The sequence below is a fragment of the Dysidea avara genome, chromosome 5 (genome assembly GCF_963678975.1).
Source record: "Dysidea avara chromosome 5, odDysAvar1.4, whole genome shotgun sequence".
Lineage (NCBI taxonomy): Eukaryota > Metazoa > Porifera > Demospongiae > Dictyoceratida > Dysideidae > Dysidea > Dysidea avara.
Window position 1 is genome coordinate 23,904,735 of NC_089276.1, and position 22,168 is coordinate 23,926,902.

The 22,168-nt window shown below is 39.8% G+C and overlaps 1 protein-coding gene across 1 annotated transcript in view; it reads left to right on the plus strand.

Annotated features, from left to right (window-relative positions):
* LOC136255131 (uncharacterized) overlaps positions 1–22,168 on the plus strand; it is a 162,657-nt gene that overhangs the window by 40,994 nt on the left and 99,495 nt on the right. Inside the window, exons 19-20 of the mRNA XM_066047851.1 lie at positions 16,403–16,540; positions 16,597–16,806. Coding sequence (XP_065903923.1) covers positions 16,403–16,540; positions 16,597–16,806 — 348 coding nt within the window. The remainder of the gene's footprint in view (positions 1–16,402; positions 16,541–16,596; positions 16,807–22,168) is intronic.

Here is a 22,168-nt window from a genome sequence, read left to right on the forward strand (position 1 = left end):
CTCAAGGAGGATGCAATGACAATCCAACAAGCCATCAGTTTTTAAAGAATACTGGTGTCAATACAAATTCAGGAAACTGTGGCAACAGACCCTGCACATGGAAACTACAGAAAGAGACCATTACTTCAAGATGCTGAAATCGATGAAACACCACTACCACAAAGAAAGCATGGTTAACCATAGAAACAATATTATTATTACTGCTATAATAATCATACTGTATTATATATAATATCACAAAGTATACGATATTGCTTCATAATTTCTTTAACTCTTTACGGAGTCCTTTCTTTTTCTTACTATTGACACACGACAAGTGTTTGTACTCGGCCTTCTACTCATCATTTTGTATGCTATTGCTTACAACATCCCAGTATCACTCTTTACAACTCCCAGTATTTCTCTTCCGGATGACTGTACAGTGGCATTTACTTCCTGAGTTCTTAATCTCACTTGCATAGCTTTTTCAATTTCTTTAAATGGCAATGAAAAAGACATCATGTTATTTACTTCACATAGTCCGCCTCTGTTAATAATCCATAAAAGATGTCACTGGATGCATAGAGTCTTCATTGTTTCTATTCAAGCATACCACAAATGTTGTGTACTTCTCCCCATTCTGCTTCAAAAAAAAAGTTACTTTGCCACATATCCACAAGCATACCTCATACATTCTCTTCACCCACTTTTAATTCGGTTGGTGTTTCAGCTGGTTGTTCCACGTGTGTCTTGAACATAGCTGTCAGTATTTCTTCCAAAATTTGCTGGTTCGTTAGTTGCATCACTAACGGTTCTGTCATGATATGAGGACAGCTTAATGCTTCCAATTTTGTGTGTATTTTGTTGGCCCGTAGCTACGTCTGCAAATTCCATCCATATCATTTCTCAAAGTTGTGCTGGTGACCGTGTTGTTGGCTTACTTACATGTAGCACTGACTGCACTATAGATATTAGGGCATCGGAGAAAGTCTTAAAGTATTCCTGACCGTCTTCTTTCTTTAAGATGTGAAGCAACTCCAGGACGTATTCCTTTTTCTTCCAGTCCTAGCTGTCTCCACAGCTAATTCGCCTCTAGTACAGACCTTCTCGAGTGAACTGTGCACCTGACTGGCTTCATTCATTAGCTCCCTCTACACATAGATACTTAGCTCTACAGTACTTGCAATGTCTCATCATAGGTCTCATGGTACTTGGTTACCATCGTTACATCATGTTTACATTAGCGCACTACGTAATACTTCCACGTGACCATAACGAGGATTGTCAAACGGTTGTTAAGCGCATCACTAATCCCTGTTAGGGTATATTATCTATGCTTGTATCTCAGAAATGGCTGGGACAATTTTCTTCAAATGTCGTATGTAGACTCCCCTACCGTGCGGGAACTTCTGTAGCAACTTTGGTTTCAATCGGATAATGGATCACGGAGCTACAAATGTGTGAAAATCACGTTTACTTTCTTCCTGTTAATATACTCATGGTGTGGTGCACCAGCTTCTTGGGCTGCACGACACACTACCGCATGTCTTGATACAAAGCCAAATGCATGCTCTGGCAATGTTCTTTTGGAGTTGCAGCCCCACAAAGTAGCAACAACAGAAAAATTGATTTGTACAGAAAATAATTATAGGCACTTACTAAACTGGTTGTAAATTACGAGTAGAATGACCCATGGAGTTGAAATTAGCATCACTGTGTTTGCCATGAGTTGGGGAATCGATTACTGGGTAAGTTTTTCCTTGTATCGCATTTCTTCACTACATACAAAGGCAAAATTAATCAATCGTGTACTATCATTTAGATGTGATGTAAACAACTGGATAAAGATTTTCTAGCTCCCCTTGAGTAGACAAATGTGATGATATCCAGATTTTTATCGTTAGCTCCTATCTTCACTAATAACAAAATATTCAAAAAGTTTAATAATATGCAAGTATTTCACCCATTACGTTCAATGCTTTATGCTGTTAATTTAGGCTTGCACAATTGTGCCGGTTTTTTGCAGATCCGGTCACATTTGCTCAAGCCCTAAGGCATAGGCATGTATATCAGGTAAATTCTGAGTGACCATGGTGTAAGTACGTAATATATACCACTCAGGTCTAATAGGTGAAAGACAAACCTACATTCACCTCATTTGTTTCATATACAGTTATCTACATATCAATGGTGAGTGAAAAGCATGGGCTATAATACTCACAAAATATCATTCGTACACCATACAGCCTGTAAACAGCATTTTTCTGAAGAAGTGATTGTGGGTTTTGTTGATTTTAGTGATACCATATTTTGTCATCTAACCCAGTTTAAGGACACCTATGTGAGTAAGTTATTTAGCTTAAATAACTACATAACAGTATAAGTTACTGACCTTGAGAACATCTGAGCTATCTTGTCATGTGGTTGAACATTTGATGTGTAGAAAAACAATCCTAATATCATGAAAACGATTATTTAGTGATGTCTGGTTGCTGAATTATACTTTACTACGTTTTCCTTCAAGAGAACATACCTCGAACTAACATATTACAATTCATGCTGAACTCAAACCCACAATGTAAATTTTAAGCAGCTCAAAAATTAATATAGAATCAAAGGGACAAATGCTTTGTGCTGCCTCAGCATCAATAAAGGCATTTGTGGTCAGGGCTATATCATGAAAATATCGCCATGGCGGTCATGGAAATAATTATGAAGAACTGTACACTTAGTGATAGAGTATGAAAGTTTCCACATAGTTAGTACACATAATTGAGAAGTGGGACTATTGCTGAATTGACCTTTGGAGTCTGTTACACCTCACTTTATGTGTGACCTTTGTCTATATCAAGACACACGGTAGTGTGTCGTGTGACCCAAGAAGTCGGAGCGCCACACTGTGTGTATATTGACAGGAAGAAAGAAAATGCGATTTTCACACATATGTATCTCTGTGATCCCTTATCCAATTGAAACCAAATTTGCTGAGTACCATACAGGTAGGGGAGTCTACATACCAAATTTGAAGGAATCACTCCAAGATACGAGTGGCCAGAATTTCGTTTTTTAATTTCTTCATTTTTTCTTCTTCATTTTGTACACTTTGCAAAATCCATCATAAAACACCAATGCATGCTCCAATCAGGCTAATATTTGGCACACTTAAAGGGCTCATTAAAGCAGATCTTAGTACGATGTTTGGTAGGAATCCGATGAAGATTCACGGAGTTATGACCAATTATTCACGTAGAACTTCTGTCATGCCCACAGGAGAAACCCTAATGAGCTGAAAATTGCTGTGTATATGGAGTAGCCATCATAGGAGTGCCATTATGTAAAGGCCATTGAGATATAACACAGAACCCGACCTGTGTCACAATTATGCAATCAAGTTTCATGAATTTAAAAACTATTAGTTTTCATGCCTACCAGGAAAGCCTCTTAGAGCAATGAGCTGAAAATCAGTATATAGCTGGAATAAGCATCATAGAAAGTCCTTGCTGTAGTACAGAAGAATCGGATTACAAACCACTTGTTATGATTCGAAAGCAAACTACGTGTAGTGATACGTTACCTGTAGCAAAAGCGAGATCGACTCAAGATACTCTAATAGAACAGTCACCATGCAGCTACAAATAAATCATTGTAATGATTCAGGCCATTACAAGTCACCCTCAGGGGCGGATCTAGGATTTCAGAAGGGGGGGTGCTAACATAATGGTTGGTTGGCTAAGAAAAGCGACAACTGGTTAATACAACTATAGCTATAGTGTGTGAAACACTCAGTATGTGGAGCATGCTCTATCTAGGGGTGTCTGGGGGCATGCCCCCTTAGAAAATTTTTGCAAATTTAGCCTATTCAGTATTAAAATTTAGCAATATTTTTGACTGAAAAATGATGCCACTTTGTTTAAGTGATTCACAATGCTTGTAAAGCATTGTGAGTCATGTAAGTGGAATAATGATGAAATGACACCAATATTCCAGAACAGTTGTAATACTAGCTGTCATATAAGGGCACAGCTAGTAACTAAAAATATATTCTTTACATAAAGAACAGGAAGGAGAAGGATGCAGTTATACATGATCTATACTTATTATTAATACTTGCCATTAATTTTGTGTTTGAAATACCTTAATTTAGTGGTACATTAAATTTAGCAATTTTAGAGTTTGGTTTTTATCTAATTGATTACATCAATTCACGAATTAATAAAATTTATATGGTAAATTCATCAATATACAAGATCACTAAATTTAGTGCATTGCTTTGCTCAAGGTATCAAACCAACAGTAACAATGAAGAGAGGGCTTGAGAGGGCAAGTATACACTCACCATGCAGTGTGTAGAGTACACTTACGTAGAATTTTCCAGCTAGGGGGTCTGGGATTCTGGAGTGATGCTTCCTCTGGAATTTTTTGGAATATAGCTATCACAAGATTGAATCTGGAAGCTATTTTAACCAAATACTCTGAAAGATTGTGGATGGATGAGTTCAATTGTACGCAATTTAAAAAAAACAACAGAACTACACTATGTACACCTTTAAAAATGCTATTGGACTACAAGGCAATACATAATAGTGGACTGTCAAAGACATACACAGGATTGGATCTTAAGGTCACTGTAGAGATTTAAAATGTACACAAAAAAATAGCTTCAACTTTGTAGTATATATAGCCACAGACTGTTCTGTTACTATTTCAATCTGACTTTTTAAACTATATGGCCCCACCATATTAATTTTTTATAATCAGAGTCGAAATTCACTTACATATACAACTAGTTTTTGGCCATAACTAACCCCTTATAATGTGACAACGTAAATGCTGTGGTATCATCTGAGCTTATAAAGTTGAGCTTCAGGAGGTTTGGGAGTGCAAGCCCTGTATGACATTAAATTTTATTAGCTTCAATTGATGTTAGATTCAGATAATTGCAGCAAGGAAATTTGGTACTGATAAAGCAAAAACAAACAGTTCTCAGATACTACAGTTTTGTTAACTGTATACATGAACTGTTTTACTTAAGCATGTCAACTCAAGCATCAATGTAGCAACAACTGAAAATACTCACTATAATATTGACAGAAGTTGTTCTCAGAAAGTGATTAGTATATGGCAGGATGTTTGGAGCAATGGTAAGATAGCAGTGCACAGGTCAAGAAAACACACTAGCAACTTCTTGAAAAAAACATTGTGATGGGTGTTCTATTAAGAGTAGTTGACTGTTCTATTAGAGTATTTCGATTTTTAGCAGCTTTTAGGTTAAATCTCACACCACAAATATAATTTGAACCCCTCTTAGTAATTCTAAGTAAAGATTAGTCGTTCTCCCTTTTCTTTCCATCTTTTGATTACCCATGCATATGTATAAGATGCAATTGCATCTATACTGCAACTTCTAGAGGCTTTCTAGCTTGCACTTGGTAAAATTTTGGAGGGGGGGTGCTTCAGCACCGCAAGCATCCGCCCTAAATCCGCCCTTGACCCTGTAGGGAGATCAGCTTGAAACCAATTCACCCTGTAGAGAGTTCGATTCAGCCACAAACAAATCACCTTGTACAGAGTTCAACACTACAAGCAATTAAGTCTCCCTGTAGAAAGATTAGCTAGAAACAAGTCACCCTGTAGAGAGATCAGCTAAAAAAAATCACCCTGTAGATAGTTTAGCTAGAAAAAGGTCACCCTGTAGAGAGTTCAGGTACAAACAAGTCACCCTGTAAAGAGTTCAGCTACAAACAAATCACCCTAGTGATATCAGCTAGAAAAACTTACCCTGTAGATAGATCAGCTACAAACAAGTCACCCTGTAGAGAGTTCAGCTACAAACAAGCTACCCTAAAGGTTCAGCCACAAACAAATCACCCTGTAGACAGTCCAGCTACAAACAAATCACCCTGTAGAAAATTCAGCTACAAACAAATTACCCTGTAGATCACTTTTGCCCTTGGCAGCTGAAATCACATAAAGCTACAGTATAATACAGCATCACTACACTCGTTCAGTAGATATAAAGCACTGGAGAATAGTCTTAAGCCTACTAATTAGTCAAAAGTGCTAGGCACTTACTGTACCTCCTGCTACTTATGCAGTGTCACCTTCACTCTTCCCAAATGCAATTTATTGGAACACAATAACATGCTTTGGTGTGGGCATATAGAATTTGAACACACTAATTAGACCTAACACGCTTTAACATTAAAGATAACCCAAACTAACCTGTAGCCTGTCTGTGGTTATTATCATAGCTCGATAAACTGAAAGCTACATGCTTGGTGTTGGACCAATCTTGTAGAATATGCAAAATCAATGACATCATACTAATTGATTGCATAATGTGTAAACTAGTTTGGCAGGTTTAGGATCACAAGACCCGTTCAGATACATTATGTCAGCAGAGAAAAATCAGTCAATATTTTTATACAGTGTGTATGTAGATGACTGGCATAGAGGAAAGCCTGAGAACAGTCAGCAATGAATCAACTATTTTCAATGATGGATTTAGAGGAGTTCAAGGTTTCCATGGAACTCATTTAAAACTTGCTTCCCCAACAGCTGAGACTTTAATTGCATTTTGCAGTGTGTGCCTAAAATTAATAGTGTGCATGCTCAGTTCTCTATGAATAAAAAAAGACATAATATTACATGAAGCTTTTCTAATGGATAATTAATTGATTACACCAGCTATTATAACTCTGCAGCTGTTGTACTGGGGTGCGGTGTCACACTGTATAGCTAATTCGCCCTGTAATTATTAAAAGTAAAGTTGGATTACTTGACAATGCAAAAGGTTTAAGTTTTATAACAGTTATAGCGCAAATGTTTATCAGGATGTCACGCACAAGAATGTTTGCATTTGTGTACAGGTAGCAGTTACATGCATCTTTAAAATCATTACCAAATGTTAACTAGTGTAAAAATAATTTTGAAAAATTAAAACATGGGAATAGGGATCGCTGAAAAAAGTAAAGAAACAGGAGTCAAACAAGCCAGCATGTAAAACACACAGAGATCTCTATTTGAACTCAATGGATATGGTAGAAACTAAGGAAAAACAGTAGTTTCTCCTTAAATCAGGGGCAGATAAATACTGAGAGTGCTTCTGTATAAATGTTTATTTGAGTCCAGATAGAGATATGTGTGTGTTTAACATGCTGGCTTGTTTAACTCTTGTTTGTTTACTTTTTTCAGCGATCTCTATTCCTTGTCTTAATTTTTCAAAATTATTTTTACACTAGTTTGTTTACTTTTATAATGGATAGCTAGCTAACATGATAATAAGAGGTGCTGGTGGTGCATGATATTATTTAGTATCAAGTCAGTCATCATGTACATTAGATATTAATTAGTTATCTAATACTATCATATGGAGTTTTAACTAGTTAAACTAGGTTAATGTTGCAGTCGAGCATGTGTGAGTGTATTATGATAGTGACTAACCTGAAGCTCCACCATGACTGGAGGGAAGATTGGGAAGGCACACACGTGAGAAAGATGGACAATAATTTTGAGAATAACATTGTGCATGCGTTACAAGAAAAAGGAGCGTGGAGAGGTGTTAGAACACATGGTGCTACATGGCATAGTGAATCTTGTCCCACCCACACCACTCCTCTCATATTAGTATTTTAGAAGATGATAATCACAAAGGGATTGTTGGGTGGGGTTTAATGTGATGTATTGCCCGAAAAAACAAATTAACGGGGGTGTGGGGAGATGAAGCATGCACCACAGACAGTCCCAGCAGGGAGCTTAGTAAATCCCCCCATTTTTTCCCTTGTCTTCCATCTTGAGGCTAGCTCAGGGTGTGACAGTGCAGGGTTTCTATTAGGAAAGTTGTGGCATGCGGAAATTCTTGTGGCTTCAGAGAATGTTAGAATCCCCAAGCATTCCTACCTCCAAGCCTTTGTAGTAAAACATGCTGTATACATCATGTAAAATTGTTGAAAAGGGGCCTATTTGAAAATTAATAGGAGAATCCATGGAACCCTGCACACCTACCAAAACAACCACCATCTGTTGACAGTGGCAACCCGCTCACAACAGGGTAAGCCCTGCTGACCGGGTTAAACTGACAAGCAACATTAAATCAGTGTTATCAAACATCAATGTACTGTTACGGTACAACGTGTTCAACTCTTAATAACGCCCAGCTCATCCTAGGTGCATGCGTATTCAATAATACCATCACACACCCCCCCATAAAGGAGAGGGATACAACAACAAAAATGTGAGGCCTAGGTACAAGTGATGATTAAAAGAAGAATATAATACATAAACTCATGGGCCTAATACAACCAAAAACACTAGCATGCAGTTTACAAAAGGTACACCATGTGAGTTAAAGTCCTCTGGACAGAGTGTCTGCCACAACATTTCGTCTTCCAGGAATGTGGGTAATATTAAGGTTGTACTCTTGTAGGATCAGGCTCCATCGTAACAAACGTTGATTATTATTCTTGACACGATTGAGGAAAACCAGAGGGTTATGATCAGTATAAATGTCTATTGGAAACTTAGCTGGCATAACATAAAACTCAAAATGCTGCAGTGCTAGTATCAAGGCCAGAGCTTCCTTTTCACTAGTAGAGTAATTTCTCTGAGAACTGTTAAATTTCTGGGAAAAGTAACCGATTGGGTGTTCAAGTTTCTCAGCACTATCTTGCATCAGAACAGCTCCTAGTCCCAAATCGCTAGCATCAACATGTATAAGAAATGGTTTCTCAAAGTCCGGCATGGCTAGTACAGGCGCAGTGGTGAGTAACCTTTTAACCTTGTCAAATGCTGCTTGCTGATCTTCCTTCCAGTTAAACATCTGTTTCTTCTGTAAGAGTTGTGTCAAAGGCTCGGCAACTACTGCAAAGTTTTTACAAAACTTGCGATAATATCCAACCATTCCCAGAAATCTCATCAACTGACTCTTGTTGGTGGGTACAGGGAAACTAACAATGGCTTTCACCTTGGCCTGAATGGGTTGGATCTTCCCCTGACCAACAACATGTCCCAAATAAGTGACGCACACCTGGCCAAATTCACTTTTGGCTAAATTCACTGTAAGTTGAGCTTGCCTGAGGCGGATCAGAAAAGCCTTCACTCGTTGCAGGCGTTGTTCCCATGTACTGCTAAAGATAATAAGGTCATCAATATATCCCTCAACTCCCTCTAAATCAGCTATAACTCGGTGAATCATCCGCTGAAAAGTAGCAGGCGCATTCTTCATCCCAAAAGGCATTACCTTGCATTGATAAAAACCTGCTGGGGTAACAAAAGCTGATATCTCTCTAGCCCGTGGAGTCAAAGGTACCTGCCAGTATCCTTTTAGTAAGTCAAATTTACTAACATAGTTTGAACTGCCAACCTTATCAATGCAGTCTTCTACTCGTGGGATAGGATAAGAGTCAGCTTTAGTTACCATGTTTACTTTACGAAAATCTGTGCAGAACCTGTAACTTCCATTACCCTTAGCAACCAGTAAACAAGGGGAGCTCCATTCGCTCTGACTCGGCTCGATGATGTTATGTGCCAGCATATAATCTATTTCCTTCCTCATTGCCTCAGGTTTCACTGGGTTCACACGATATGGATGCTGCTTAATTGGGCAAAAATCCCCCACATCCACATCGTGTGATACAATAGGTGTCTGTTTTGGTACATCAGGAAATACATCTGTGAACTCCATGATCATTGAAGAAAGTTGTTCTTGTTGTGAGCAGGATAGGTGGTGTAGCTTGCTCTTAAGGTTAGCTAGCACTTCAGAATTCTTCAACTTCATGCTGTCATTTGTGATGTTGTCACATATGGATGGGCTCTCACCAACTTCTGTAACTCCTTTCTTGGCGACTAGGACTGGAGCAGGATGGTTAACTGGTCGAACACCACTCTCGGATCTTTCAATATATGGCTTCATCATATTTACATGACATAAACGCTGTAACTTTCGCCTGTCAGGAGTGTTGATAACATAGTCCACCTCATTGACTTTCTTAGCTACCAAATATGGACCAAAATACCTTGCTTGAAGAGGGTGGTTCTGAAGGGTAACAATACAAGCACTTTGTCTCCAACACTGAAATGACGTTGCTTGGCATTCTTATCATACCACAGCTTCATCTTGGTCTGGGATGATTTCATGTTCTCTTGAGCGAGCTCACAGGCTACTGTTAGCCTATTGCGAAGATTACACACTTGGTCTAACAAATTGAGGGGTTCCTCTTTCAGCCAGCTTTCCTTCAACACCATAAGAGGCCCACGAACAGTACGTCCAAAAACTAATTCAAATGGGCTGAAGCCCAGTGATTCCTGAACTGCTTCACGTACTGCAAAAAGTAGCAAGTGGATTCCTTGATCCCATTGCTTCTCATATTGAAAACAATAAGCACTAATCATGTTTTTTAATGTTTGGTGAAAACGTTCAAGTGCTCCTTGTGATTGTGGATGATATGCGGCTGATTTACACTGCTTAATGCCCAACTGATAAGTGGCCTGCTGCATGACATTCGACATAAAATTAGAACCTTGGTCTGATTGAACCAAGGTAGGAAGACCAACGAATGAGAAAAACTTGACAAGGGATTCTACGATTCGGTGTGCTTTAATGTTGCGAAGAGGGATAGCCTCTGGAAAACGTGTAAACCTGCACACGATTGTAAGTAAGTATTGATTTCCAGATTTAGTCTTGGGCAGAGGACCAACACAGTCTATAATAATCTCACTAAACGGTTCACTGCAAATTGGGATCGGTTTGAGAGGTGCCACAGGGATCATTTCATTAGGTTTTCCAACCATCTGGCACACATGGCAGGACTTGCAATATTCAGAAACATCTTTTCTCAGATGTGGCCAATAAAAATGATTCAGGATTTTCGCATATGTTTTGTTAACACCTAGGTGGCCGGCCATTGCTGACTCATGTGCTAGACTCAAAATCTCTCCCCTATACTTCTTTGGCATCACAATCTGGTGAGCAACTGTCCACTCTTCGTCAGTTGGAACATCTCGTGGTCGCCATTTTCGCATCAGTACTCCTGACTTCCAGTAAAAACATTGTCCATGTTTGCTGGCTTCATCTTCACTAATTGCATACTGCGCTAATTGAGCAACTTCACCATCACTTTCCTGATCAGCTATCAGTTGACCTCGGGAGGCAGAAACATTACTAATTTCTTCTACTGGGGTAGAAACATGCTTTGCCGGTTGTCTGGAGCTGCTCTCTAACTGCTGACTGTGCTCAGTTTCTGCTGTGGTACTGGGAGCAGTACTGGACTTCTCATCACCTAAGTGTCGGTCAGCTTGTGATTGAGCGCGACGTACAGCTGCTCGTGTAACCACACACGCTGGGAATGTCTTGCCAAGTCCATCATCGGCAGAGGTTAAACACAGTACATTGCTAACGTCACTAATAACCTGTGGATCGGGTTGAACTCTACCACCTGCTAGGTCGTTTCCAAGTATCAGGGAGATACCTTCGACTGGCAAAGTAGGCCTTATACCTACTATAACAGGTCCTGACACTAATTCTGATTGGAGGAATATCTGGTGAAGTGGGACATTGATCACATCCAGCCCTATGCCTTGTATCAGTACACCAGATCCAATAGAGGTTTTCTCAGAGAGTGGCAGTGTGTTATCTACCAACAGGGACTGAGTGGCTCCAGTATCACGTAAAATTTTGACTGCAACAGTTTCTCCATCCTCTGAGAGGGACACATAACCTTCAGATACAAATGGGTGATAATCAGTCGAGGAAGGTGATTCATCACTATTCTTGACTGGAGGGACATTACGAATGACAGGAGAGTTAACTGTACTGACCAAAAGATCACCAGAGGGATTATTTCTCTTCCGTTCCAAAGTCCAGCACTCTGAAATCACATGACCGCGACGCTTACAGTAGTTACATATGGGCCCTCCAGAGCCACCTCTAGACTGACGTGGTCTATGACCGTCTGCTGCATTACCAGCTGACTTGGGTTTTGTGGGAGTACCACTATGGCTATTGCTGCTGGATGGGTCATCTTGTGGTACACTACCACGAATACTACTAGGAGCTACGAAAGAGCTTCGGTGGGTTAATGAGTAGTCATCAGCAAGGGTAGAAACTTGTTGGAGATTGTCTGCTTTCTGCTCTTCAATGTAAGTCTTGACATTATCAGGTAAACAACTCTTAAATTCTTCAACTAAAATCATCTGACGAAGTTTCTCATACTCTTTTGCTACTTCCTTTGATGTGCACCAGCGATCAAATAAAGCTTCTTTTGTGCGGGCAAATTCTGTGTATGTCTGCTTCTCATCCTTTCTACACTTCCTGAAATTTTGTCTGTAAGCTTCCGGTACAAGTTCGTATGCCTTCAAAACAACCTGCTTAACATGATCGTACTGTGAACTTTGCTCAACACTTAAAGCAGAATATACTTCTCTGGCTTTGCCAGTTAGTACACTTTGTAGTAACACCATCCACACTTCCTTTGGCCATGCTAAACTTGTTGTCACTTCCTCAAAATGGAGGAAGTACTTGTCTACTTCTTTTTCTTGGAACTGTGGCACAAACTGTATATGTTTACTTACATCAAATGTTGTGGCTTCAGGGGATTTAACTGGTGTAACAACAGCTTTCTCTAATTCTTTTATCTTCAACTGCACAGACAATTCCTTCTCTCTAACCTCAAGTTCACGTAGTTTCAGCTGGCTTTCTCTTTCCCGCTCGCGATCCTGCAATTCTAGGCGTTTAAGCTCGAGTACGTTGTTATCCACAGTTTTCGTAGGCACGTCATCAATGGTTTCTTCAGGAACTAATTCTTCGTTGACTAGATATTCCATAACCATCTTACAAAGTTTGTCCTTTCTAGTCATGGTGGTAGTTAATAGTTTAAAGTGCGTGGCGATTTGTTGCAACTGTCCCTTCTTCAAAGTTCGAACAACTTGTAACGAAGGTTCATTAACAAAAGTGTCCAAGTTAAACTCTGCCGACATCTTGTACGAAATATTAGAATACAATAAAATAGCTCGACTTCACCGAAAATCTGTCAGTAAGAAACAAAAGAACAACAAAGAGCGACAACAATACGACGGAATACCTTTGCGGGTACCGTTAACCCGGTACCAAGGACTTTAAGTGATTGGTTAGAAATAATGGCGGATGCCTTGGTGAAGTCCACTCTTAAAGCAAAGGTGAATGACTGTCCTGCACACAAAGACAGCTGATGCAATGACTTCTTTTGTCGTCTATGTTGATTAGAAGATCGGTTCTCGGCGCGTCGGCTCCCGGACAAGCCCCCAAGTTTGTTACGGTACAACGTGTTCAACTCTTAATAACGCCCAGCTCATCCTAGGCGCATGCGTATTCAATAATACCATCACAGTACTGATTGTTTCTTTACTATTAAATATATACTTTGTGTACTACACAGCTTTGATATATCCAACTACGTATAAGCAACACATAGCATGCTGTGTTTAGCAGTAGTATGGCTTCAGTTAGGTGATCACAGTAAGTCAAGTACCCAGTGGTACACAACACATTGCTGCTCTGGTATGAACTTAATAATTACTGTAGTTAATAAAATGTAGGAAATGATAAGGTTTCCAAATGAACATGTTAATGTGAATACCGTAAATCAGGAAAATTTCAGCGTAGAAAATTTTCAAAATTTCAACGCTACATATTTTCATCGCTAGCATAATCGACAAAAAATTTTGACAGAATACGTTAATATTTGTATGCACAAATTATCCGTATAATAGTTAAAAATAATTCATTGTTTGAATTTTTGTCGATGCAGCCAGCGACGAAAAATTTTTGACAATAAATTTTTCCTGATTTATGGTAGATTGGATACTTATTAACACATATTACCACGTTGGTTACCCTTGCAGAAACTAAGTCAGAATATCAATGGCAAAGTACACCTAAAAGAAGCAACTTTGCTTGAAAGTAGATGTTAACATTGTAATATGCATTTAAAAGTAGGTCATGGATGTGAAGAAAGACATAGGAAGGAAAGTTATGTAGTTTTTATCCCCAAAAAGTACTTACATGTTTCTCTAGCCCTGTAAAAAAATAATAAGAATAATGATGAACCACCTTAGAAACCTTTTCCAACATCAAGAGAAGCCTTAGAAGTTAATTTGGAAAAGGTTTAGGTCCACTAGCAAAGATGAAGTCAAAAGGACTTGATAAAAGTACTTTTTTAAAGAACTGAAATCTGCCATTTTGAGCCATTTTGTTCATCTTAATTTTTTCCCACAGGTTAGAGCACAATGTGAGTACTTTTTGGGGATATAAACTACATAACTTTCCTTCCTATGTCTTCCTTCATGTCCATGACCTATTTTTAAATGCATATTACAATGATAAAACCCATTCTTGAGCAAATTTGCTTCTTGTAGGTTCACTTTACCATTGCTTCTGACTTAGTCTCTGCAAGGGTAACCAACATGTTAATTGTGTTAATAAGTATCCTATATATTCATGTTAACACATTCATTTGGAAACCCTATATCATTACCTATGTTTAACCACAGTATATTAAGTTCATACCAGAGCAACAATGTTGTTGTGTGCCACTGCGTACTTGACTTACTGTGATCACATAACTGCACAAGTATGCATGCCTACATGATAAATCTGAAGCCATACTAATGCTGACCACAGCATGCTGTACACTGCCTATAGTTGGATATGTCTGAGCTATATAGTACAAAGTACATTCAATAGTAAGAAAACAATACACTGGTGTTTGCTAACTCTGATAATATAAACTGACTACTTAACAGCTATATACTGTACATGACTGACTTTGATATACATGTTTAGTACTGTGTAATATCAAGCACCACCAACACATCTTATTATCATATTAGCTATCCATAAATGGATTTATAAAAAGTAAACAAACTAGTGTAAAAGTGATTTAAAAAATTTAAACATGGGAATAGAGATCGCTGGAAAAAGTAAAGAAATAAGAGTCAAACAAGCCAGCATGTTAAACACACACAGATCTCTATTTGGACTCAATGGATATGGTAGAAACTAAGGTACTATCTCCATAAATCAGGGGTAGATAAGTACTGAGAACGCTTCTGTATAAATGTTTATTTGAGTCCAAATAGAAATCTCTGTGTGTTTAACATGCTGGCTTGTTTGACTCTTGTTTCTTTACTTTTTTCAGCGATCTCTATTCCCATGTTTTAATTTTTTTTAAATTACTTTTACACTAGTAATAATAAGAAGATGAACAAAATGGCTCAAAATGGCAGATTTTAGTTCTTTAAAAAGTACTTTTATCAGGTCCTTTTGATTTCCAAATTAACTTCTAAGACTTCTTTTGAGGTTAGAAAAGATTTCTAAGGTGGTGTTTAGTTGAGTGTTCTATTAAGATATTGGAAAAAACATAGGTGATCTCTATTATGAACCACTACCATAGTTCATGCTATTGCATTGTCAGGTAATTACCAATAGAACCACAATAAGCCATCTGTCTCAAGCTTCTCTTGTTTACTTGTCAACCACCATCTTATGATGGTAGCTGTTTTGGCAAGCGTGCAGGTTACTTGTTCTCCTTTATGATTATGCAATATTACCACTGATACTGTAAGATCAGCCACAAATTGTGACTCCACTGATTGCATGAGGCTTAGGGGCGGCATTCCCAACTTGAGCCATAGAAATTTCTAAGGCCATCCTAACAATCCTTATTAAACCCTGCACTATCACACCCCAAGGCTTGGGGATGGAAGAACTACTCTTGGGAACTGGACTTGGGTCTCTCACTTCAATGTCTGTGCCTTTCCTCCCCTGATAATCTCACAATCCCATGCCATAAAGGTATTTTTATTGATTTATTTTTATTATCATCTTTCTTATAACAACACAACTGGTTCGTTTATGGTGATTTCAATGTAGTCTCATAGTCCTAGAAGTAGGCTTTGGGAGGGGACTAACTTTATCCTGCTGGCTAAATGGTTGATGCAACCTGTATTACAGGTGGTATTTCCTTCACATGGATTTGTAATGATTTCCAGCTAATACCTAGTACCTCTAGTGCTGTGATACATAGCCTTTAAATACTCTCTAATGCTTGCTAGCTGTGATGTTACTACACATAGTACACAAGCACAAACAAATTATCTCCCTCCATTAATTTAGCTTTGTTTAAGTAAATTCCAAACACCTATGTGTCAAAAAATTTCTGGGGGAGCATCTCCCCTCCAGATGCATGCTTTGCATGCATGGTGAGTGTGTTTGTACATACCTGCATGTCAACCTTATACACTTGAAACCCCTTTTACAAATTTCTAGATCCACCACTGCTTTTACACTCCTACAGTTCATACTAAAGAACATTATTTAATGAAAAACAGTACACAGCCAATCAATGCTATACACTGTTTGGACAGATGTTACTTTAACTTTATATTATAGATGTGTCTATATGCTTTGAGACACCAATGCAGTTCATCCATGAAGGAAGTGCCCTAGCAACATTTACATTGGTTGTCAGTTATCCACTATCAAACTATTTTACACTATCAGTTATTTCCAGTGATGAGTCAGCTACTGGTGAGTAAAATAATTTAATAGTAATTGTTACAAGTACCTACAAAAAAAAAATACAGGAGGAGGTATTGACTATTATTCTGGTCCATACACTGTCACATTTCCTGCTGGAGTGGTCCGTGCTTCATTTAACATTTCTATAAACAATGATGATATACTTGAAAGCAGGGAAACATTCTCTCTCTCTATTAATGGCACCTCACTACCAAGAAGAATTTTTCTTCTTTCACCAAATTGTATTCTTACTGGAATAATCCTAGATGATGATGGTATGTACGTGTATATTAGCTAGCTAATGATAAAAATTTTTTGTGTTAATTGGTAACCACTGAATATTACTGCTAGTGTGTGTGAACTGCTGTACCATTTAAGTAATTTGATAAGGGTTTTGTATTAATTCAGTGAGACTTTGATTTGCTAATATGTATATCCTATTGATGCTACCTGTACAATTTTAGGGCTACAAGTTTTTTAGCATATCAAAACTTGTGTAAGATATTCTGAATTTCCTTACGCCCGTTTTGTTTAAAATAACATCGTCTTCTAAACAAGTCACCATAACTTCCGCGTACTTTCGTTGACAGACACAAAGTTTGGCTTATCAGATTCCTTGATGAAAGGCATTTCGATTCATGTGTAAGTTCTTTGTGTAGTAACGAAGGGGAAGCTAAAAAGGAGCCTTGTACTGCGAAATTTACATGTTCAGAATGCCCATAAAAAGACATGTTTAAAACATATTTCTGTAAACTAACCTGTTTAACGATTTGTACAGACGGAGTCTTATTAAGCATCCTTCGCTGCGTAGAATGATACCAAATTTAGTGAATTGGTTGAGGATAACAACTTGTAAATTGGGATTTTCCCACCAAGATAATTAATGTTGTTCACTTATTAACACTCACCTTTGTTCCTTCCTTTTATCTTGGTGCTTCACCTGCTAAGTGTTGCAGGCTACTCACTATCAACTGATGGTAGGGTGGTTTGGTAAGTGCCTGAGATCTCGGCTGCCTTGGGTGCAGCTTAAAATACACTGCTAGTTTTGTTCCTAATATTTTAAGCAGGCCAAATTTATAAAGTGTGGAATGATATTTGAATGACAGATACTTGGGTAAGCAGGGAAAAATTTGGATTAAGAATACCTTCCCAGTCTTCCAAATTCTTCCAATGCCGGCCACTCCTAGTGCCTACTAGGCAACATCCTAGTGAAACCTCAGGTGGTCCGCTCCTTCTGTAAGGATTGGACGTGCTACAACTGCAGCCTTGTGTAGAGAGTGCAACAAGCACCTTACACACACACACATACGACGTGTGTATAAAGTTGGCTGACACAGCCCTGGCACACCTATGGTGCAGAGAACACAACGGTTGACCTAGCCGTAGCACACCTATAGTGCAGGGGACAGAATAGCTGGAATAGCCCTGGCACACCTGTGGTGCAGAGAATACAACAGCAGTAACATACAATGTACAAGTACGGGTGAATTCTACATTTAACAGCTATCCATGCATACAAATGAACACTATCTGCTCACCAGGTGCTGGTAAGTATTATCAATGGTTGCTGAACCAGTGGTGACACAGGTATTGCCTACAAGGAGGTAGTGGTGTACCCCCCTGCGACTTACCAGTGTAGTGCATTCAAGTGATCTGTAGGCATTACAAGAAATACGAGACTGTCCTGCCAGAGATATTTAAAAGCAAAAAAAAATTTTTTTTTGTCTTTAGCAGGAAACCTTACCCTTGTAATTGCCTAACAGGTGTCAGCTAGCAGCTCAAACTAGCTAGTGAAAGCCAAATAAGTGCCATATATATATATATATATACACACACATAAGAGGACTGGTAGATATCGTGAGTAGGTTGTAGCCACTGATTGCATGAATATGTTGAATTTCTTGGGGTAAGACACAAAGAGGAATGTGGGGTGGGTGGGTATTAATTTCCTTCTGGTGGAGCTCTCATCAGGTGTCACGACACATAGGCTGAGCACGTGCTACTGCGCATGCGTTAAGCATTCTTAATGGAGCCCAACTACTCCAATTAATACTTGTGTGATGGGTATACTGTCTCTGATTCCTGACACCTCTATATCAGTAAGTTTTTTTTTAATATTTATTTTGCATGCTATTTGTCGTTCCCACATTAACCTTCTTTAACTTCTTTAATGGTCATTTAATGTTGTTCACTTATTAACACTCACCTTTGTTCCTTCCTTTTATCTTGGTGCTTCACCTGCTAAGTGTTGCGGGCTACCCACTATCAACTGATAGTGGGGTGGTTTGGTAAGTGCCTGAGGTCTCGGCTGCCTTGGGTGCAACTTAAAATACACTGCTAGTTTTGTTCCTAATATTTTAAGCAGGCCAAATTTATAAAGTGTGGAATGATATTTGAATGACAGATACTTAGGTAAGCAGGGAAGAATTTGGATTAAGAATACCTTCCCAGTCTTCCAAATTCTTCCAATGCCGGCCACAGAGAGGGGGAGCGCGGGCAGCGGAGACCTCTCACCCAAAGGATCTGGAATATGATGTACCAAATCAGTTTGTTTAAACTGTGATAAATAACATGTGGGTATGATTGACAAGTAATAATAAATTACAGCAACATAACAAACTGTATTACTGACATACATAATAATGCAGTAAAGGTGCCTAGTTGACAAGTAAGTACCTCTGAAGCCTATCTAATGTTTACAAGCATAGTAGAAAAGCTGTTACTTGTTTGTATTTTTACATGATGGTGTGACCAGTTGCTGGGAGAACCTGGCTAACTCATGTGGTGGCATCCTTTTGTATCGTTGGTAGGCGTCACTTTTCCAGCGGCCCAGCATCTTAATGCACCAGTCTGGAATGTCTGCTTGAGCTGCCGATGTAACTGCACCAATGTGAAAGCTGTGCATGTTGTAACTGCATGTCTTTGGTAAGCACAACATCCAGTGAAGCCCTGAGGGCTTGGCGGGTTAGCCCTTGTCCTTTTTTGGTGAGGAACAATGGTCCTGGCTGGTTGCCCCTTAACGCTAGGTATGGTAGAATACCGGTGACTGGGCAGACTGGGTGATCGGTTGCCCCAAGGTATAGTGTCATTCCCTTCCGAAAGGGGTCGGTCTTTGACTGCTTAATGGATACTGCAATTAGACGTGGATGGTCCCTATTATCAAGGGAGATATCAGCTAGTGAAAGGTGAGTCCCTGGGTCATAGGTATCCTGGCAGGGGACTGTGAACTCGCTGACCCGAAGGAATCCAAAAAATGCTAAGCAGCATGCAGCCCAAAGCATGATGTTGGAGTGAGAGCGTAGCTGTTGGGAGAGGCAGTCTTTAATGCTGCACATAATCTGAAGGGTAATGGGTAAGCGGGTCCTTTGAGGTGTCACAATGGTCTGGGTTCTCTGAGTGCCAGCTGAAGTCTAGGAGTGAGTTGCTCCCCGAAAGAACTGTGCATGCCAGCGATAACATGCATGTGACGAACAGCTGCAAGATAGACCTTTATGGTAGCATGGGAAATGTTCTTTGAAGCCAAGTGAGAAATAAACAGTAGCAAGGCTGACTCGTTAGCTGGTAGTACTCGGTTCCCTGAAGCACTGCAGAAGGAGGTGAAGCTTTGTTCTCCAGCAGAATAAGTGCGTCTGGTAGCAGGAGCTAGTCCCTCAGTGAGATATCCATGCGAGATGCTACTGAGGTGGTTGAGAGTCATCCCACTCCTTCCTGGACCTGCAAGCAGATGGCAATGGTATTGTGTGCATTAGTTTCATTAAGATTATGTACAAGCATTTTTTTTTTTTACAAGTGTGTATTTGTAAGTGTATTGGTATATGATGTGCAAATGATTAATTTATTTTGATTATTGGAGGTTCTGAAAGGTCTTAGCGAGTGCAGAACATACAAACAGTTTGTTTAAAAAGTTTTATGAATGTTGCAGATATCCAGTCCAACTGGCGCGGGGAGATCAGTTGAAGGAGGGGTGGAGGAAGAAATGTTGGAGCATGGGATGCCTCTGAATGTAGTTGGAAGAACTGGTACATCTGGTTTCTTGACAGCGCATCTGCCGATGTATTCAGAACTCCTGGAAGGTGAGATGCAGTGATGGATATGTCGAAGTTGGCCGTGAAGAACCAGAGGCATCTCAGCAGGTGCATCACCAACTTGTCTTTGGATGAGCCTTTGTTGATTGCCTCTACAAGGGCAAGATTGTCACATTTAAATTCTATCCTCCGCCTGGAAAGTGTGGTGCCCCACACCACACAGCTGAACAAGATGGGTATGAGCTCTTTGGCCATAATACCAATTTCCGCCCAATCAGCAGGCCACTTGTACTGGAGCCAGTGGCCAGCAAACCATGCACCACACACCCATGAGCCAGATGCATCAGTGTCTATGCGGCAGTCTGGTGCACTGCCACTTGGGGTAAAGTGGAGAAAGCTGACCCCATTCCAGTGAGTGACAAAGACATGCCACCAGCGTAGATCTGAACGAAAGGCAGCAGATAGTTTCTTCCGGTGAGATGGCTGTTTTAGCTTGGCAGCTACACTGTACATTCTTGAGAGAAATGTGCGCCCTGGACGTACTACTTTAGTTGCATGCTGGAGGAGACCCACTAGTGATAGAATCTGCCTCTTGGTGGCTTTCCTCCTGGTTAACCAGGCTTTCACTTGGTGGCGAATACGGCATAGTTTGTTTGTAGGGAGTCTGGCTTCCATCCTCGCAGTGTCTAGGACAATGCCCAGAAAGGTAAGTGATGTGGATGGACCTTCAACCTTTTCCAAGGCCAATGGAACTCCAAGATGGAGACAAACTGACTTGATGATGTCCAGGTTCCGTTGACAGGTCGTTGAGTGGGGAGGGGCTAGTGTAAGGAAATCATCAAGATAATGCATAATTGGGGAAACACCCTGCTGCTCTAGGATCCACGATAGCAGGTCTGCTAGTACATTAAAAAGCTTAGGGGCGGAGCGAAGCCCAAAGGGTAGGCAAGTATCAATATACAGTTGTTGTTTCCATCTCATCACAAGCAAGTGGCAATCAGCAGGATTAACCGGCAATAAGCGAAATGCACTTTTTATGTCTATCTTCGTCAGTAAAGTTCCTCTTCCCATACTCTGGGCTTGTAATGGCATTATCCACAGTGATGTAGCTCAGAGAGCAAAGCTCTTTGGAAATACCACTGTTCACACTGTGGCCTTTTGGGTGGGATAAGTCCACAATCAGCCGCCACTTGTTTGGCTGATGATTCTTTGGTATGACGCCAAACCTGCTGATATGGGCATGAGGAACTGAGGAATAGGAGAATGGACCTGAAACTCAGCCCAGTGTCACCTCATCTGCCAAGTAGCTCTCGACCACCTCAGGGTGTTGTAATGCACACTGCAAGTTCCATTTAGCTGATTTGACCCTGGATGTGCAAGGGGTAAAGCCAAGACGGAATCCTTCTTGAATGCCCAAAATAAAGAAATTGACAAGGGGCGTGTTTGGATACTTGGCCAACATGATGCGCCAGTTGTCTACAATTAATGGAGAGGTGATCCTGGTAGCTGCTGCTGGTACTCGCAGCATGTTGGCTGGTTCTGTAGGTTGGCTAGTCCACTCCTGGATCCATTTCTCGTATGGTAGGGGCTTGATGGTAATCAAAACTTTTCC